The sequence below is a fragment of the Cydia splendana genome, chromosome 12 (assembly GCF_910591565.1).
Source record: "Cydia splendana chromosome 12, ilCydSple1.2, whole genome shotgun sequence".
Taxonomy (NCBI): Eukaryota; Metazoa; Arthropoda; class Insecta; order Lepidoptera; family Tortricidae; genus Cydia; species Cydia splendana.
In genome coordinates this window covers 16507221-16526553 of record NC_085971.1, presented here as the reverse complement: position 1 = coordinate 16526553, position 19333 = coordinate 16507221, and the positions used below count along the sequence as shown (strand labels likewise).

General features: G+C 36.8%; 3 protein-coding genes across 3 annotated transcripts; 2 read left to right on the top strand and 1 right to left on the bottom strand.

Annotated features, from left to right (window-relative positions):
* On the top strand, nucleotides 1-1725 carry LOC134795824 (pancreatic lipase-related protein 2-like). Its single transcript, XM_063767758.1, has 3 exons — nucleotides 1-145; nucleotides 527-815; nucleotides 1029-1725. Exons 1-3 carry the CDS (start codon nucleotides 22-24, stop codon nucleotides 1723-1725), a joined length of 1110 nt encoding a protein of 369 aa, XP_063623828.1. The 5' UTR covers nucleotides 1-21.
* A 2438-nt stretch (nucleotides 1726-4163) lies between these two features.
* Nucleotides 4164-6622, top strand: LOC134795823 (phospholipase A1 member A-like). Its single transcript, XM_063767757.1, has 3 exons — nucleotides 4164-4289; nucleotides 5044-5335; nucleotides 5930-6622. Exons 1-3 carry the CDS (start codon nucleotides 4166-4168, stop codon nucleotides 6612-6614), a joined length of 1101 nt encoding a protein of 366 aa, XP_063623827.1. The 5' UTR covers nucleotides 4164-4165; the 3' UTR covers nucleotides 6615-6622.
* A 5887-nt stretch (nucleotides 6623-12509) lies between these two features.
* On the bottom strand, nucleotides 12510-16147 carry LOC134795698 (lipase member H-B-like). The gene is made up of 3 exons (XM_063767631.1): nucleotides 16048-16147; nucleotides 14754-15054; nucleotides 12510-13189 (listed from the first exon to the last, which is right to left on the bottom strand). Exons 1-3 carry the CDS (start codon nucleotides 16127-16129, stop codon nucleotides 12511-12513), a joined length of 1062 nt encoding a protein of 353 aa, XP_063623701.1. The 5' UTR covers nucleotides 16130-16147; the 3' UTR covers nucleotide 12510.
* Between the last annotated feature and the right edge of the window lie 3186 nt (nucleotides 16148-19333).

The window sequence follows — 19333 nt, the reverse complement described above, 5'->3', positions numbered from 1 at the left end:
TTAGAAGCTTAAGAAGTGAACATGCAATTTTATAGATCGTGTTTATGTACATATTTTGCAGTACGTCTGTTAGTTTCTGTGACTGCGGTAGAATTTACTCAATCCCTGAACGGATATCATAGTCCTGATGGATTCATTAAATTCTGTAAGTAACCCTTCTGCGGCGCTACGCCATGTCCAATATACCTAGCGAGTTTGCGCTTAACACACTTTTTTTTTTATAAGAGACGTTTCCTTGTACGGCAGAATTATATGGTAGTGATGATAATAATATTGTTGTTTAATAGACCCTAACTATCTGTGCGTATACAATGTACTACAATGTACAATGTACTAGGGCACCATGACCCTTAGGAACCGTATGTTATAGTATGTACTTAAATAAATATTATAAGCTACGATGGTAACCAGAAAAAAAAATTTGGAAAATTGCGAAGCAGTTTTTACTTTCAGTTATTAATTTTAAAAATAGGACCATAGTTTTCCACTGTAGCGTTGAAATCTTAATTTATAAATTTTATTTTAGGTGACCAATATTGGGACCCGGCTAAAATTACGCCACAAAGTCTACAAAAACTGTATCTATCCGTCCTAGAAAACAACGGGCAAGTGACAGCATACAATTACTATAACGTGAAAAAACTAATCCATAACCCAAGCTTCGATAAAAAGAAGAAAACCTTTATATGGGTTGGATCATACTTGGATTTCAGCTCTTTAACCCTTGGGGAAGCAATGGGTAGACAGTATAAAACGAGAGGCTATAATGCACTTTTCCTACATTTTTTGGAAGGACATTGGAGGAATTTGCTAACGTAAGTCTTTTCAGATTCACTCATATTAAAATCTCAAAAGTTTATATTTAAAATCAAACCTTACCTGTACAATAGTTAACAATGGCTACTTTGCTACTTTATTATAAGAAATAAAATTTATGACAAGCATTATACGTTGCAACCTCCTCTCATTTAACCCGTGTTTTACAACCTATATTTTTATTACATTATTGGTGAATTGTCTTATTTCAGTTCATCCGCTGCTCGCGTATTGCCTCATATAGGGAAATACGCAGGTCAAATGCTGGCTAACCTAACAGCAGTTGGTCTGAATCCAAAGAGGTTCCACTTAGTCGGTTACGGCACGGGCGGGCAGCTTATGAGCTTCGTTGCGAAAAGATACAGAGAGTACACCGGCAGAAACATTTCCCTGCTCGTGGGTCTTGATCCCGCAGGACCATGCTTCAGAACCAAAGGACCAGATGAGAGACTGGACCCGTCTGACGCAGATTTCGTTCTAAGCATTGCTACAAACATGGACGGTCATGGCATAGCGACTCCTGTCGGACATGCGACTTTCTACGTCAACGGAGGAGAATACCAACACTTCGACTTATGGATGTTACCGTGTGATCTAGTCTGCAGTCACGTTAGATCAGTAATTTACTGGACAACTATGCTAATGAATCCTGGTAACAGGTATATAGGGATTAAATGTGACTCCATACAACAGGCAAGGGAACATAAGTGCTATGATAGAGTGCCTTTGGAAACGAATACTATGGACTTGAGAGTTGATAGGACTAAGCCTGGTATTTATTATGTAACTACGTTACATAGATACCCGTATGCGGTAGGTAAAGACGGTTTGAGAAGAGAGGATATTCCTATGTATAGAACGCACGATATGATCAATGGTGCTGATGTTATGAGAGTTGATGGATTATAATTCAATTATTAATTGCATGAAGTATGAAATGAAATAATACAGATGAAACTTAACTTAAAGGTTGTATGCTATAAAGTGTCAAACAAGACGATTTGAGGTCAAAAATTGCTTAGAAAAAAACAAATATTCGATGAATTTTCAATGAAATACCTACTAATAATATTTTGAATAAAATATATTTTTTCTACTCGTCGACTTTAATTTTTGAATTAAGATTTCTTATACCAAACTGCAATTGGGTATTTTTAATGTATGGGCTCCCAACTCAACTATAATATTCATTTCGATACAGTTTACTCAACTATAATGAAATTGACCAATCACAGCTCGCCTCGATCAAGAGGACGAAACAAAACCATAGCTCAAATTAATTGTTTATTTTAGGTTGTATAGTAGAAAAAATTGCTTCATAAGTCAGAAACGCGTATGTGACACCCTTAATATAGCAACATCCATAGACTACAAAAACCACTTAGCGTTGCTTGTTAGTCTTCATAGGCTACGGTGGCCAAAATCGAGAAAACAACTGTCTAAAAATTTAATTTAGCACGGAGCAAGTACCAGGGCCTCTTGAGTTACGAGAAGGTGTCGTTGACCAGCCTGCCGGGCCGTGGCGGCCGGGGCGCGTACCAGTATGAAGGTATTGGTATTATGGTTTGGTTTGTTTGTATGATTCTACTAGCTTAAAGTATTATTTTTGTTGACTCATAGAAAAAGTATTGTATACAATTGTGATATAATCAAGCTTTTCAATCTCGTACCTCACTTAGGCAACTCAGCAAGCTTCGTTGCCTAAACACGGTACTCGACTGAAAAGCTCTCTATTATATCAAGATTGTATAAAAATACTATTGTCAAAGTAGAGAAACTCATGACTAGGGTTGCCTGCTAAACACATGGACATACAATTTTATTTTAATTGATTACAGTTTTTTGTTGATAATAAGCTCCACTTGCACCATCCCACTAACCCGGGTTAAGGTTAACTCACGTTAGACCGGGCCGTGTCTGGGCCGGAGCTTCCGGCGCTTACTTTTCTATGACATGACAGGCGATCACGTGATGTTTTCCATAGAAAACGATGCGCCAGAAGCTCCGGCCCGGACACGGCCCGGTCTAACGTGAGTCATCCTTTAACCGGTTAAACCTGGAGCTACCATGGTTACCAGTACAATTTGACACTGGGTTAATGGTTTAACCGGTTAACCCCGGGTTATTGGGTTGGTGCAAGTGGCGCCAAGTGATTATAAGATCTTAACATTATAGGAAAAAATCAATGCAGTGTATACTTTGTGTTAGGCACATATAAATAAGTCACTATACATTTTTATACCTACACGTCCTGTCATAAGAGATCTGAAATAAATACTAATTTGGAAATGGTGACTAAGGTTGAAATAAAAACAATGTAACATTAGCCAAGTGATGGGACGAAAGTCATAAGAAAAGAAAATCGATATCGATATAAAAAAGTGGGGTCTCCTTGTTTGACATAAAGTTTATTACCAATATTTGCAGTGTTCAATCCCTATATTTTCTTTCTTATAATACCTACCTAATTAATATCTAGTGTCGACTTTAATTTGAGTATTTTAAAAATGTTGTATCCAAATATTCTCTTGTTGATCAGGTTTTGTTGTCTCAGGTGTGCAAAAGAGTTATTACACGATTTGTACGTTTTGTAATGTATTATTAAACGTGCAAATATATTTAATCGTGCGTTATTATCTATGACTATTAAATAGAACTATTTATAATATTATAAATATTGTATTTGGTATATAGGTACTACTCTAATATAATAGTCTCGCACCTATCTTCCATAGTACCTAAGTTGCCTATTGAAGATAGGTTCGAGATAGGCATTTAGGCGAGATCAATTGTGATAATTGTTATAACTGTATGGTCGCGACACAACAGCAATTTGTCTAGCGACATCTCGCTAGCTTTTCGGTATATATCGTCAACAAATCGTGCGTAAATACAAACAAGATTATCGATAAATTAAAAAAAAAGAAAAATTTACTGTTTAGGTCTTGTCTCGTTTGCAGACGTTTCTGCTTGATACAAAATTAATATTATCGATATTTTCCATCCCAACACTAAAGGGTCTCAAAGGTAGGTATAAAACTTTTTAATTTGCCCTCAGAATTTGACCGATGATTATAAAAGAATGACGTTTAGAGCATACATTTATACTCAAAGTTACATTGTCTTTGCGAATGTTAACATCTAAAATATTTGTGTTTTTCAATTACAAAAATAAAACGAACATTTCATTGTGACTACAAACTTTTTTTTAGTTATATAGAAAATCCAAAGATTTATTGATACCTAAACAAAGTAATTGTAGTCTAGCTTTATTGGTTATAAGCGCATCATTATTACTATTTATTACCTAACAACACCTAACAGTATATAAAAGTTGATACATTGCAATATGGATATTTGGAAATGGTTAATAGCAACATGTGTTGTAGTGTTTTCGTTACATTCAGTGAACACGATAGAGTACATTGGAGGAAAAGGCGGGGCGCCGAATCCTCATGCGTTTGTTAAATATTGTAAGTATTTTATTAAAGTTGTTTTCGGTATTCATGGCGTATAGTATCAGTACCTAAACTAGAAAGAAATACATTTATTTACGTCAAACCAAACCAGTTGATTAATTACATAGAAGAGATGGATGAGATTACATAATGTAGATGGACGATGGACGTTAAAAAGGACCCCCACTCAGCGTAATAGTAGACTATTCTCTAATTTCTGCTTAAAAACAGATATGCCTCTATACTCATATGGTAAGGAAGCGTAGAGATGGACGTATGGCCACGCGTTGGGCGGATAGAATAACGTCAGAGACAAACGCCACATTGCAGGCTAGCATGCACTGGGCCCAAGACAGAGCGGCTTAGAGAGCACTGGTGAAGAGTGTCCACATTCGTCACGTCCCTCAGCCATGAGGATATGACAAGGAAGAAGACTTATATAGAAATTGGTGGCGATAAGCTGAGTTGAGAGGAGACGTGATCCCTGGTGTGATTCCCGCACCTCTCCCCTAATCTCCGCTCATCTCCACCTCGTATTTGGTGCGTTGTTCTGTCCTCTTCTGTTGATGCAGACTGGATATGCCAAGTCCAGGGAATGCTGACAACCGCTTTTATTATTCTTTTATACTTGTGCCCAATCCAACTCCAATTTGACAGTTGGAAGTTATACCTAAAGATCAGTAAGGTGACGGTTTTGATTTACCAAAGTCTAAGTGTACACAACAGTAAATAGTGTCACCAACCTATACAACAATTTCTGTTTTTCCAGGTGGAATGACCACGGAACCCACAAAAGTTACTCCAAGGACCCTAAGGAAACTGTATCTATCCGTCATGGGCAAGGATGGAGTCGTCACGCCTTACAACTACTACAATGTCACAGACATGCTCGACCACCCTGACATAGACTTCACGAAAAACAAAACCTACGTTTATGTCGGGTCGTATATGGACGTGACTACGCATCCTTATGGGGAGACTATGTCGAAACTTTATGTTTCGTTGGGCTATAATGCGCTGATTTTGAATTATATGGATATACATTGGAAGAATTTTCCGTTGTAAGTATGAGGCACATTTTAATATTGTTAATAAGAGTAAAAGTGCAAAAGGACCTTAGCGAACTCGGCGCCGTCGATTGGTCAGAAACGGCTTTGGACAAAGAAGCATGACATGGTTTGATGACGGAGGTCAAGATCCACTTCTGACCACAGCAGTAAGTAAGTTAATAAGAGCCCGTCTAGGAAAACCCTGCATCGACTTATGACACAGTGTGCCACTACGAACTTCATACATACTTATTTGCATAGCAATGTGACGCTTGTGTGGACTTTTTTGTTTGCCAAGTTGAAGCAAAATTTACGTAGACGGATTATAGCAAAATAGTTACTGCCCAGGGTGCGCAGCCAAGGTGACAATCGCTTGAAACGCTGCACAAAGAAACGCTGGGTGTCTCTCTATCACTCTTCCATATCAGTGCGACAGTGACAGTTGCGTTTCGTTCGGTACGCATACGGTTGGCATGTTGGCTACGCACCCTGGTAATGGATATGAGCATTACTACGACTTAGTATAAGAGAGCTTTGTATTGAAACTATTGTATTTGGTTGATACTAGAGTCAGCATTAACTTTCTATTAAAATATATTTTTACAGCCCTGTCGCCGCAAAGCTCATGCATCCAGTCAGCAAATACGCCGGCGAAATGCTAGCCAACCTAACCGCTGTCGGCCTAGACCCAAAAAGACTAGAACTAGTTGGCTGGGGCTTCGGCGCTCAGACCATGGGCCTCGTCGCTAAGAACTACAGAGAAATCACCGGGAAAAACATCTCTATGCTCATCGCTTTGGATCCAGCTGGTCCCTGCTTCAGAACGCTAGGACCAGCGGATAGATTAGACCCGTCTGACGCAGACTTCGTTCTAAGCATAGTTACAAACATGGACGGTCAAGGAATAGCCACACCTCTCGGACATGTGACATTTTACCTCAATGGCGGGGAATACCAGCCTGGCGACATCTGGTATGTACCCTGCGACGTCGTTTGCAGTCATGTAAAAGCATACTTCTTCTGGTTAGCTGCTTTGCTCAACCCAAAGTCGTTCATTGGAATGAAATGTGATACGATACAGCAGGCAAGACAGCACGAATGTTACGATAGAAAGCCTATGGTCATAAATACGATGGATATGAGAATAAATAAGAAGAAAACGGGAATATTTTATTTGGCGACGGCTAATAGTTATCCGTATTGTATGGGGAAAAGGGGCTTGAAGAAGGAGGAAAACATGGTTATGAGTCAGCTGTCGATGCTGAATGAAGAAGATGTTTTGACAATATAGATTGAAGATAGCTCTGTTTATATATCGGTTTAAAGATATTTATTTCTCATAAGAAATTACATTTCACTTACACGAGAAATATATGTATAACTAACTTAATATTATTTGAATTTATGAAGAGTGAGCTCGGACATGGGTACATACTCGTACCAGTTTGGGTAGCATTATTACTAATCAGCATGCATCAGGCACATGACTTATTAACATTACATATATTTTTCAATACTTACTTAATAACTTAAATTTGTAAGAATAAATGCTTATATGCTGTAAGAATATATCCCAGATACTTACAAGAAAATTACTTAGAAAATGACAGTTTAGAGTCCTGTCGTCTACTACCCAATCCAAGACCTATCTATATCTTTAGGTATTTAAATAAGAGTAAACAAACAATTTTTGAATTTTCGGGTAGTTATAACATTTATTGGTTAACCAACCAAATACAAAACCTCCTGGATATGTCACTGATCGACCTGACTTTAACCTACATTATTTGATCATGTAATGTTTTCATCTACCCTCAACTGGCTTAAGGAGCCATTTGAGGGTGTATTTTGTTTACTTTTATTTAAATACCTAAAGGTACAGAGTATAGATGGATTGATGATGATCCAAGGCCTAGATGAAGATGAGATTGGATTCACTTCACCAGCGCAAGCGATCGTGTAACTGTGCGTGTTGCATACAAAGGAAAATTGAGTAAATGTAATTTGCAGGGCTTGAATGTTTAGTGCCGATTACGTCAAATCAAACCATAGGCTGATTTCAAATATGTTTTTTGTAAACAATTACCACTTATCGACCTCTTAAACGATATCGCCACATAAAATGAGAAGTACATAACGTCTTTGATTGACATTGTCATTTAGATTAATAATAAATTGACGTTGTGATTGCTATGGAGGGTAGAGGTAAGGAGAAAACTCTTTTATGGGAGAACGTTTGCAAAAGTGTCCAGCTGTCAGCTATGAATAACAGTTCCAAATCTCTCCAGAGTAGCGCTAGAGTAACTAAGAACGCAGGTGTTATTGACGGAGTTAAATGTGCTGTCAATGATTTGACATTTTTTTATCAAATATTCCAGGTGTTGTGGAGCCACCTCCACACACCTATTTAAGGATTTTTGACGGACACTTTTTATGCATTGGAGATTGTATTCCTTACCTCTACCTTCCATAGTGTATACAATGCCAGTGACAACATCAATACGACAACATATATTTTACGTGATCCGCACTAAAAGTTAGAGTCCTGGTAATTTATCATTTAATTTATTTTTCATTCAGTTTATTGTTTTTTAAACAGGAAGTTTGTCTTATAATAATAATTCTAGGATAATATATTTTATTATAATTACTAATTACCCTGTACATAAACAATATAAACATATGTCTGTAAGGTATTTGTAATATGAGCCTTGTTGCCTGATTTAAATTTCTAAATATAAATAATATAGGTAATATAGGTTAATTGCAGTTATGGAGACCATATTTATTTACTGAAAATATAAATAGAAAAAAAAACACTCAACAGACCAATTTATGTAGCATACAATTTGATACTTACCTACATCCTAAAAAAAATCCAAATATTTTTTTTATGTAGGTTACACATTTTAAAATAGTGGCTCTGTGAGCTGTAGACCTCGCGAGCTGAGCTTAAAACTGAGTAAATGTATGGCTTCGTTGTTTAGAAGAATTTAGAGAATCTAATTTGACAATTAAAACCTTAACTATCGAACCTGCTTACAAAATTCGGAAATTGGTTTAGAAATGCGACCAGTAAAGTTGAACAGATGGACATACGAAACAATCTTTGGCTAACAGGCCAATTCAAACGTACACTGATATCAGAATGACGTCTAACTGATGTCATTTAGTTATCGTGCATTTCGCTGGTTCTTGTCCGTACATGTATTGGCGCAAGCGAGACGCACGATGACTACTAAATAACATGATAAAAATATCATTCCGATGTCAGTGTACGGTCGGTGCCCCAACTTAAGTATCCACGTCGCCATACTAATTGCATAGAAAAGTGGATAGAGTTAGACCAAGAAAAGTCTGCAGAGATTTTGACAGCACACGCAGTGCCAATGTTATTTGTGCCAGTGTCAAAATCTCTGCAGACTTTTCTTGGTCTAACTCTATTTATGTTAGGGAACCAACATTACCTTTTAATTAGCCTGTAAACTGCAACTGAGAAGCTTCGTGCGCGTTTGGTTTGCCAGTCTTTTCAGTCTTTGTTCCTCCTCGAGTCGCAATAGAAGGAGTTTCATGCTTTTAATTTTAGTCGAGTAAGAATTTAAATATATAACTAATCTAAATTCTAAAGAGAATATATTGTATAGGGGACGTGCATGAACTATAGGGGGCAGCACAGGAGCCGTCAGATCTTTGGCGCGAAGCGTAGATGTGTAGTTTATGATTCCGATGTAGCCCACAAGATGGCAGAACCTACTATGCACAAGAAAACGTACCTACGAGAACGGTTGATGGTAGCACTTGCTTTGGCAATGTACATGTGCACATATGTTTCCGATTCAGGCCACAAGATGGCAGGCCCTCCAACGCGCACGGTCCCTATAGGGGGCGTGCGTGAACTATAGGGGGCGGCGTAGGAGCCTTCAGATTTTTGGCGTCAGGCGTAAATGTGACGTTTATGCTTCCGATGTAGCCCACAAGATGACAGAACCTATACTATGCATAAGGAAACGTACCTACAAGAACGGTAGATGGTAGAACTTGCTTTGGCAATGTACATGTTTCCGATTCAGACCACAAGATGGCAGACCCTCCAACGCGCACGTTCCCTATAGTAGAGGGTTATTGTCGTACTAAATTTTGTAGTCACTGAAAATCAGTGCTGTAAATTTACTGCCATCTTTCGATACAGGATTAAAATGAAAATGAATAAAAAATATCAATAAATGTATAGGTATATGTATGGATAAATGTTTTTTTTAATTTTTAGAACGCCATATGATTTTGACCCATGTTCTTTTACTGATATGAGTAAAAATTGTTAAATATAAAATGGTGTCGCCATCTAGACGAGCATAGAGGCCAAAGGTATGGCGCCGTATATTCAAGAATCAAATTTTCTTTAAAGCGCAAAAAGCCATCATCTCTTGCAAAAAATAAACGAATACGCTTAGCCCGCGCTTGATAAATAAAAAATACGATTTTTTTTCATTTTTTCAAAATAAAATAATAAAATAAAAAACAACAATTGATACGAAATTTAAGTATAAAAAAATACAAAAAGTTGTGTAGCAGCATACAATTACTGGGGATGGAACCAGGGACCTCCCGATGCAAACAAAAAAAGCGAACGTTTGCAAAATGCGCCATGATAGTTGACGAAAGCTGACGAAATTTAGCTACTCATTCTCAAGTAAAAACGAAATATCTAAATACCGCCAAAACCAGCGATACAAATTTTCTGAATTTTTGGACATTTAATCTATAAACATATATCAAAAAGAAAAAACTCTTATGATATCGATACGTTTATTTGTTTAAGCGCTAGGTATCACGACTCCGCCATTTTTAAAAATTTCCAAAAACCGGATTGACAAAAAAAAAATATTTAGTCATAGAATCTGGTCACAAAATTTCATGAGAATCGGTTAAGAATTGCGACCTGTAGAAGAGAACATCCGGAAATACAAAACTAAATATCTAAATACCGCCTAAACCAGCGATAATTTTTTTCTGCATTTTTTGCTATTAACTCTGTAAACATGTCTCAAAAAGAAAAAACTCTTATGATATCGATACGACTATTTGTTTAGGCGACAGGTATCACGACTCCGCCATTTTAAAAAAAATCCAAAAACCGGATTAACAAAAAAATTTTATTTAGTCATAGAATCTGGTCACAAAATTTCATGAGAATCGGTTAAGAATTGCGACCTGTAGAGGAGAACATCCGGAAATACAAAACTAAATATCTAAATACCGCCTAAACCAGCGATAATTTTTTTCTGCATTTTTTGCTATTAACTCTGTAAACATGTCTCAAAAAGAAAAAACTCTTATGATATCGATACGACTATTTGTTTAGGCGACAGGTATCACGACTCCGCCATTTTTAAAAATTTCCAAAAACCGGATTGACAAAAAAATATTATTTAGTCATAGAATCTGGTCACAAAATTTCATGAGAATCAGTTAAGAATTGCGACCTGTAGAGGAGAACATCCGGACATACGAAAGCAAATTGCTCGAGTCAAAACGTAGACCTTCGCTACGCTTCGGTCAATAATATGCAACGGTAAATATTGAGCGGTATACATTTAGATTTTAAAAGCTATTATGGTTTTGATATGATAACATCGTAGAGTGTACTATAGGATGACTCGCGCTAGACCGGGCCGGGCCCGGGCCGATGCGTCCGACACATCATTTTCTATGACGGCTGATCGGTGATCACGTGGTGCTTTCCGAAAACTAAGCGCCGGAAGCTCCGGCCCGGCCCCGGCCCAGTCTAGCGTGAGTCATCCTTAATGGTCCATCATTCGGACGATAGGCACTAAAGTGTCATTCTATGGAACTTGCTAACTATGTAAACAAAATATATAAACAAAAGTCACTAGTAAATTCATCATTCTTTGACAATTTCAATATGGCGGTTTGTTCACATAGTTAGCAAGTTCCATAGAATGACGCTTTACAAACCATTACAGTCTATCCCTATTTTAAGAATTTATTTAGTTATTTTACTGTAGTATAAATAGAGTGCTAGAGTCAGACCAAGAAAAGTCTGCAGCGGATTTGATAGCCCACGCAGTGCCAGTGTTATTTTAAACGTCAAACTTCTATAAAATCATGACGTATAAATAACACTGGCACTGCGTGGGCTATCAAATCCGCTGCAGACTTTTCTTGGCCCGACTATATTATATTTCACACTACTGTATGTAAATTCGTTTTTAAAACGTAATACTTACGCTCATCTTTGACCTCAAACATTGACAATAACGCAAGAAACCTGACGCGTGTAAACCTAGGCTTGTCAACATACATTATCTTAAAAAAACATAGGTAATGTCTTTTTCACCACACCAGCTCGGAAAGGCTTACTTTGCACTTCAAAAACTGATAGCAAAGTTGCATTTTATTCACATGTGAGGCAAAGTAATCAAATGCAAATTTTGAGTTGTTTTCTTGTGTTTGCTAGTAGAATTGACTTTTAAATGATGATTTTGGGTGATAAATATTTAATAACATTCATTTAGATTTGATTTGGTTTGATTTTGTTTGATATTTTACATTTAATATTTGCTTCGGGTTGGTGTGGTGAAAAACTTTGTGTTTCACTCGGAGGCAAATTTTGTTTAACCCTCGTCCTTTGAAACCCTCGCAACGCTCAAGATTAATTTTTTCGAACCACTCGCTACGATCGTGGTTCAATTTTGGTATCTTTCGCTTGCTCGGGTATCAATATTAGCACGAGCGGTTAAACAACAACTTTGCCCCCTTGTAAAACAAATAACTATTATCTGATGTTCAAAGGTCACTAAGCATCTTAACAGTTTATAAAATAAAAGGTAAAATAACTGAACACTTTTTGTTATTTATTACTATTATGATTTAATACTTTCAATAAACTTGCATCTTATCTTGAGAATGTCATGTGTATCTTCCATAGAGCATTTAGTAACTAGAGACGCCTTGGCTGTCAATTTCTGTACAAAACAGTCTGCCGATTTTTGCGGGGGAGGGGACGTCAAATGTATTGCTATTTCTACATGATTTGTACGTAACGTACAAATAGCCATGTCAGATAAACTTCAGTCCATACAAAAGTTTGCACAATTGTGCAAGGTTTTCGGCAAAGGGGTAAGCTTTTAAAGGCGACTCCAATTATTAAATGCTCTAAGGTATCTTCAGACTCGCAGTACGTCAACAGCATTAAGGTCACTTATGTGGTTCAAAATTACCGCGCCGCTCCTCCTCAAGCCTTTCTCACCTAAATAATACGGGTACTTAGGACTCGTTGCCAAGTAATAAATACCCGGCTTGCTTCTATCCGTATATAGATCCAGAGTGTTCATTACCACTGGCTTCCTCTCAAAACAGTTGTGGTCTCTCGCTTGCTGTTGGGAATCACATTGCATCATGATGAACTGGCCAGGGCTGGCCAACGCCGCAATCCATATAAAGAACGCTTGCAAGTGACTGCATAAGTTGTCGCACATATACATCGAAACAACACCAGGTTGGTACTCCCCTCCATTCACATACACTGATACATGACCATGTGGTATACTTGAGCCATATCCTCCACTATTCGATGCCACATGAAGGACAAAATCGGCATCGGAGGGGTCTAATCTATCCTCTGGACCAAGGTGTCTGACGCAGGGTCCAGTAGGATCCAGAGCGGTGAGCTTTGAGATGTTTCTGCCAGTAATTTGTTGGAAGCTCTTGGCTACGAAGGCCATGGACACGCCTCCAAGGCTGAGGCCGACCAGCTCCAGTTTTTTCGGTTCAAGACCGACCGTAGTCAGGTTGGCTAGCAATTCGGCGACGTGCTTACCGACTGGACGCATCAAGCGTACCGCGCTAAAATCGTAATGACAATTATCCAAGAGTTGCTACCAAAATCAGTTTACATACTTACTTTAAATTTTACAAGTGTGTGGATGTATGGTAATATTTTTAATAGATAAGAGAATGTGAGTTACTTCAGTTCATATTAGGTTGTTATTCTACCTGTCTAATATCTTGGTCCAATGTGCATTGAGTCTCACTCTCTCACTAAGCAAAATGTGAGATACAAATAACTACACATTGGACAAAGAAATCGGGCATTCTACAAGATTGGATCTACTTACAAAAGTCGCAACACAGGGTTGGATGTAAGATTAGATCATAGAAATAGGCCACAAAAAGACTAACTTATTCATAAAACTTTACGGACCTGATTTTGTTAAATTATGGGTTTCTTTCTTAAGGGGCCCACTGATTACCAGTCCGCCGGACGATATCGGCCTGTCAGTTGTTCGGAGCTGTCAAATTTTTGTTCTAACTGACAGGCCGATATCGTCTGGCGGCCTGTAATCCATACTATACAAACCTCGATTATTAGCTAATCGAGGTTTGTATAGTATGGATTATCTCAGGTGATTTTTTCGGACTAGGACTCTAATCTGTTAAACAAAAGGTATTGTTTCCTTTATGCAGTGGTTACACTACTTACTGCTAATAGCCCCGACATAAGTAACGGGAACAAGCCCGTTTAAAAATCAAATTTACCATTCTATTTATATGGTTCAAATTCATGAAACAGCACATTCGGATATAACACGTTTTGCTATCTCCAAAAACAAGACCACCCTGATTGTTCTCTGAACAAGCTGACATATGAATTTGAACCTTAATACTATCACGATAGTTGCTTTTTAAACGACATGGTTGCTTTGGCACGTGCTGTAGAGCGCTCTTAAAAGAAACAAAGGCTTTTGTTAACGGATTAGCACCCGAGCCCCAAAAAATCATTTGAGATGATTCATAATAGCACGTTTATGAATAAGTGGGTAAGTATTTAATCGAGTTACTAACTAAAAATATGTGATTTAACCTTTTGGACGCCAATGACCGATATATACGCACCGCAGGTTTAACGCCAAAGACTGATTAATCGGTCACAGACCACAGAGCAACATAGACCTACGTGCATAGGCATAAAGTACATTTTCAGTTTTGACACTTCGGTGACGTGGCTTCCGCGTGACAGCTTTTGTGATTGACATGGCGTCGAAAAGTTTAATACATATTAGGAACTAAAATGGTTCGTAGAATTCCAAATTTCATTAATTTAATTCACTTTAACTTTGGTGATCTAACTAAAATTAAAACAAGTAGAATAAAAATAAGCCAACGCCCAAAGACAGACAGCTCAAAAGCTGTCGTGAAGATAAAGGAAGATGTCGTGAAGAAATAGTATAACAGTTTTGAATGATTCACTGTTAGTTTCACTAGACTTATATCGACCGGGATATGAACCGTGATTACCTTTTGTATTGTTTCGAGCTCCCGATATTTCGGCGCAGTTACATGCATCTTGTTCTCGGGTAACTGGGTATCCCGGTTAATATCAGTCTGTAGAAATAGTATTTTTACTTACACGGGGAATATGTTTGTGGTGAAGTGTACATATTCCAAAATTAACACGTTGTACCCCAACCTCTTATACTGCATCATCAAAATCCTTCCAACAGGTAACGCGGTATATTCAAAATATCCAGGACAATACACGATCGTCTTTCGTCTGAGGTCCATATTGGGGTCCTTGGCCAGGGTTTGTATGTTGCGGTAGTTGTAAGAGGTCCATTTGGAGAATAAAATGGGACCGCCATCGAAAACTGCGATTTTTATTTTACCTAAACTTTTTGGTTTGATTTGGGCTGGCTTTCCTACACCAGGACCTGTGGATAAAATGTTGAAGGATCAAAATGGATAATTGTGAGAAAATATGGGGATGGACTTACGCTCATCAGAGTCCATTTTATGTTAAAAATTATTACCTAAACCTAATGATATAATACCATAAGTACATTCATATTTCACAATAGCTAACATTTTTCGAATTGTATTCTGTACCAGGGCTCGGAACCGGTTTATTTGTAAAACCCGAAATAGCCAAATATTTTAAATTATTTTATGCTCTTTACGTAGGACTGAATCATGTATTTAATTAATAACTTCGTGTTATTAGATTGTCCCAATAAAAATGAAATAATAAACCAAAGAACGAAAAAGAACGTAACAATACCGGTATTTTTTGTATGAAGAAAAAACCGGTTCCGAGCCTTGTTCTGTATCCCTAGTGTAAGTTTCATTCGATAGCGTGACGTGACGTACGCGTTTGCGTTGAGTCTCATTTTGTATGGAATTTTAAGTTTCCAAAACATCCCGCTTGGCGCGCTGTTCAAAGTCCCATAAAAACTAACGCTATCGTATGAAATTTACACTAGGGGTTCCGATTGAGAAATTGGTTGGATTGAGATAGTTCTGAGGCGCTTTAAGTTTGATGAATTTGATTTCTATCTTTATACCGTACCGTGTAGTCTTTAATTGATAAGAAGTCTAAAATACTAAGCGAAATAATAACGGTATAGATTATAACTAAGCAATCCATTCGTCATGGAAATCTGGTTAATTATTGGACACTCATCATCATGATCACAGGTAGATCTCTCAGCTAAGCCTTAAGGTTGACTGATAGAGAATGCCTTTACAGGTATGAGGCATTAAATCCGCCTTTTACCTGTACCGGTAGTAAGTATCTCTATAAGGTTTTGCCATTCACTGTTCTTGTCCAAAATTTTCGATTTATCTAATTAAGTTTTTCTAAATGATGGTAGCTTTTATATAGAAGAGAAACTTAGTTTAGGGAGTAATCCCAATATATTACTTACAAGTGGGCATGAAATTTTGAGCGTAACCTTCGCTGGTTTCATTATATTCAACTGCGGTCACCAAAGCGCACATTAACTGCATCAAAACAACACATATCACTTTAGTTCTGTCTAAATTCTCCATTTTTAAAACTTACGCCTTCCACTACTTTATAATTTTGCGCTTAAAACATGTACGTGTGACTGTTGAATATTCTTTTAAGAATATGTGCCAATCCTGTGAACTTGTAATGTCATTGTGCCGGAAATTTTTGCTCGCTTATATTTGCGTATAGTGTATAGGCACGTTTAAACCTATGACCTATGGTATGGTTAATTTTCGAACTGAATATTCAAATGCTATTGTTTGTATTTTCAAGCGTCATAGGACCATAACTTTTGAAGATATATTATGTACCTACGTTGTTGTACGTTCCTAGAAATCATACTTAAGAGCCCATCAACGTGCACACTAGCGCCACTGCTAAATAATCGTGATTATTTAAATTTAACAACAGGTATTTAAAAAAGGGGGCCGCTACGGACTGTATTGTGTATTTAAGTACCTTTTGAATACATCAAATTAGTTTTTATGTTGCTGGATTCGTCGATCTATGAGCTCAAAACAAAAAAGCGGCCGTTTTAACTTTCGACGCGTAGATTGACGAATCCAGTAACATAAAAAGTAGTTTGATGTATTCAAAAGGTACTTAAATACACAATACAGTCCGTAGCGGCCCCCTTTTTTAAATACCTGCCATTAAATTTAAATAATCACAATTATTTAGCAGTGGCGCTAGTGTGCACGTAGAAATTAAAGCTAAAAGTTTTATATAGGTACAAAACTTCTACTCGCCCTATTTTCTTAAGCTAAGTATCATCGCCCACATTCTTATCTTAACTGACCATCGATGGACCTTATGCATTTTGTAATAAGGTCCACCAATGGACAGTTAAGAGTGTTGCTGTTTGTACATACACATAGATATATGTCACGTAAATGCTCACGCCAAGTTTCATGTAGGTACTTACTGAACCATGACGTTTTAAAATGAGAGCCTATCCGCGAATGTATGAGAGCGGCTTTTTGGTGGTGAGTTCGTATGACTCTTAAACAGGTAGTACCTAAGACATTGTTATAGTCAAATATGGACCAATTTATAGAGACCATGATACCAATTATAAATATTAAATAGGTAAGTATGTGAAATTAAAATCAAAAGTAAAATAATATTACATTCCGCATTATTACCACTATCCTTAAAAAAATATAACTTGTTTTGAACATCAATTTTATTAGGTAGGTATCCATCATGTTCATTCATTAAGTAATTAAACTAATTAATTTGAATTTGTAAATTGTTTAAAATAATCATACCTGTGCTGCTATCTCGTGTTCAATAGCGAAACTAAATGGAAATAGAAGTCAGCCATCCAGCAGCTTGATAACTTAGTTCTACATTAAATTGTTAGATGTCGCGGCAACGTGCGTTTCTGAGCAAGTGTACGTTAGTATGGCACGAAACTTATAGATGGCGCTACATTATAAACGTAAATTCACCGTAAATTAAAACCATGCGGGTTCCCACGGAACTTTTATAAAGGAATTTTAAATGTTATTATAATTAGTTGATTAGGTATCATTATTATGACCTGAAAGAAGAAATATTTCTTACATAATATATTCTTACTAAGTAGGTACCTAAGGTACCTAATAATAATAATTGTTTTATTACATTCATTTATACCTACATAAACTTAAAACAAAATCTTTTTAATACCAATGTTTATAAAACTTATATTTATTATCTCTAATAGTCTACTAATTGATAACAAAAATATTTTTTCCTATTTTATAAGTTTAAGGGGGACTAAAATCTATGTCACATGTTGAACATCTGTTAATTTCAAGATTCTTTAGTTTCATATAGATTATTTTCATTTTTAGGGTTCCGTACTTAAAGGGTAAAAAAGGGACCCTAATGCTAAGACTGCACTGTCCTTCTGTCTGGGCTGTATCTCATGAACCGTGATAGCTAGAGATAGAGAGTTAAAATTTTCACAGATGATGTATTTCTGTTGCCGCTATAACAACAAATACTAAAAAGTACGGAACCTACGGTGGGCGAGTCCGATTCGCACTTGCCCGGTTTTTTATTTTACTCTTGCGTATAAGTACATCGAATACATAGGGGTAAAGGTCACTATACATTTTGCGTCAATATGCAGCTGTCTACCTGATACGCATTTGCATATAATCACAATTTTCTAAAGATACCAAAGGAGTTAACAAAGTCATTAAAAAAACTAAACGTCACTTCCCACAATTTCAAACCTTAAGTATAACGCTATACGGTGCATTTTAAAAGGATCAGAATAGTTTTGATACAGGGTCAGCAAAGGAATTGAACAGACAAAGGAGTATTCACGGACTCTATTGTGGTTTATTCCTGTGTATCCGAATCTATTGGGCACCTGGTCCTTATTTGAATGTCTATTATTTTGCTGACCGTGTATGACCCCTGTTAGATGAGGATTAGGGTATTATTAAATTCAGTGCAAGGGTGAAGTGATCGGACCCTTGTACAACATTTTTGGACCAGGTAATTTAATTGAAAAAAGTTTTTAAAGTTAATAATTAATGTATTTTTATAAGCTTTTAATTAAAGTGCAGTATTCGTAATATACATATACAGGGTGTTTGGTCCATCGTTTGCCAAATTAAAATGGCGGATAAGTGGGGTAGTTTTCTATCTTTTCACGTCCTTTAAAAAAAAATTGGGCCCACGAGTATTTTTTTTTTTGTTTTTTTTTGTGTTTTTGAAAAAACTTCAGGGCCGACTCGTTTAAACTTAAATTAAAAAAAAAGTAAGTGGTAGAGAGATGCAACGTTTATTGCGTCGTGATGGCTAACGTTAAGCGGTTTTATAAAAATCAAAATTTCTGACATTTAACCTCTAGTATTTTTTTATTAACCCTCAAATGTTTTACAACATGTAAAAATGTACACCAAGGTCAACTTTGATTTTCAATAAAAAAAAAACATAAAGAGACCACGTTCTTGAAATTAGTTTACAAAATTCTGTGTTTTGTCCTCTTTCTAATGATGTACAATAATCCCAAAAAAACCTTTCATGAACTTCATTTTTTCCCGATGTTTTGTAACGGACGCAACAGGCAAAAATTTTCGATGCCTAAATATTGACGCTGTAATCTCCTTTGAAATCCCCTTTGCCTATCCACACGCAGATTTTTTTTCAGCGATGAGGTTTGCTGGTTGTGAAGGTTTAAAACATCATTCGTAAAT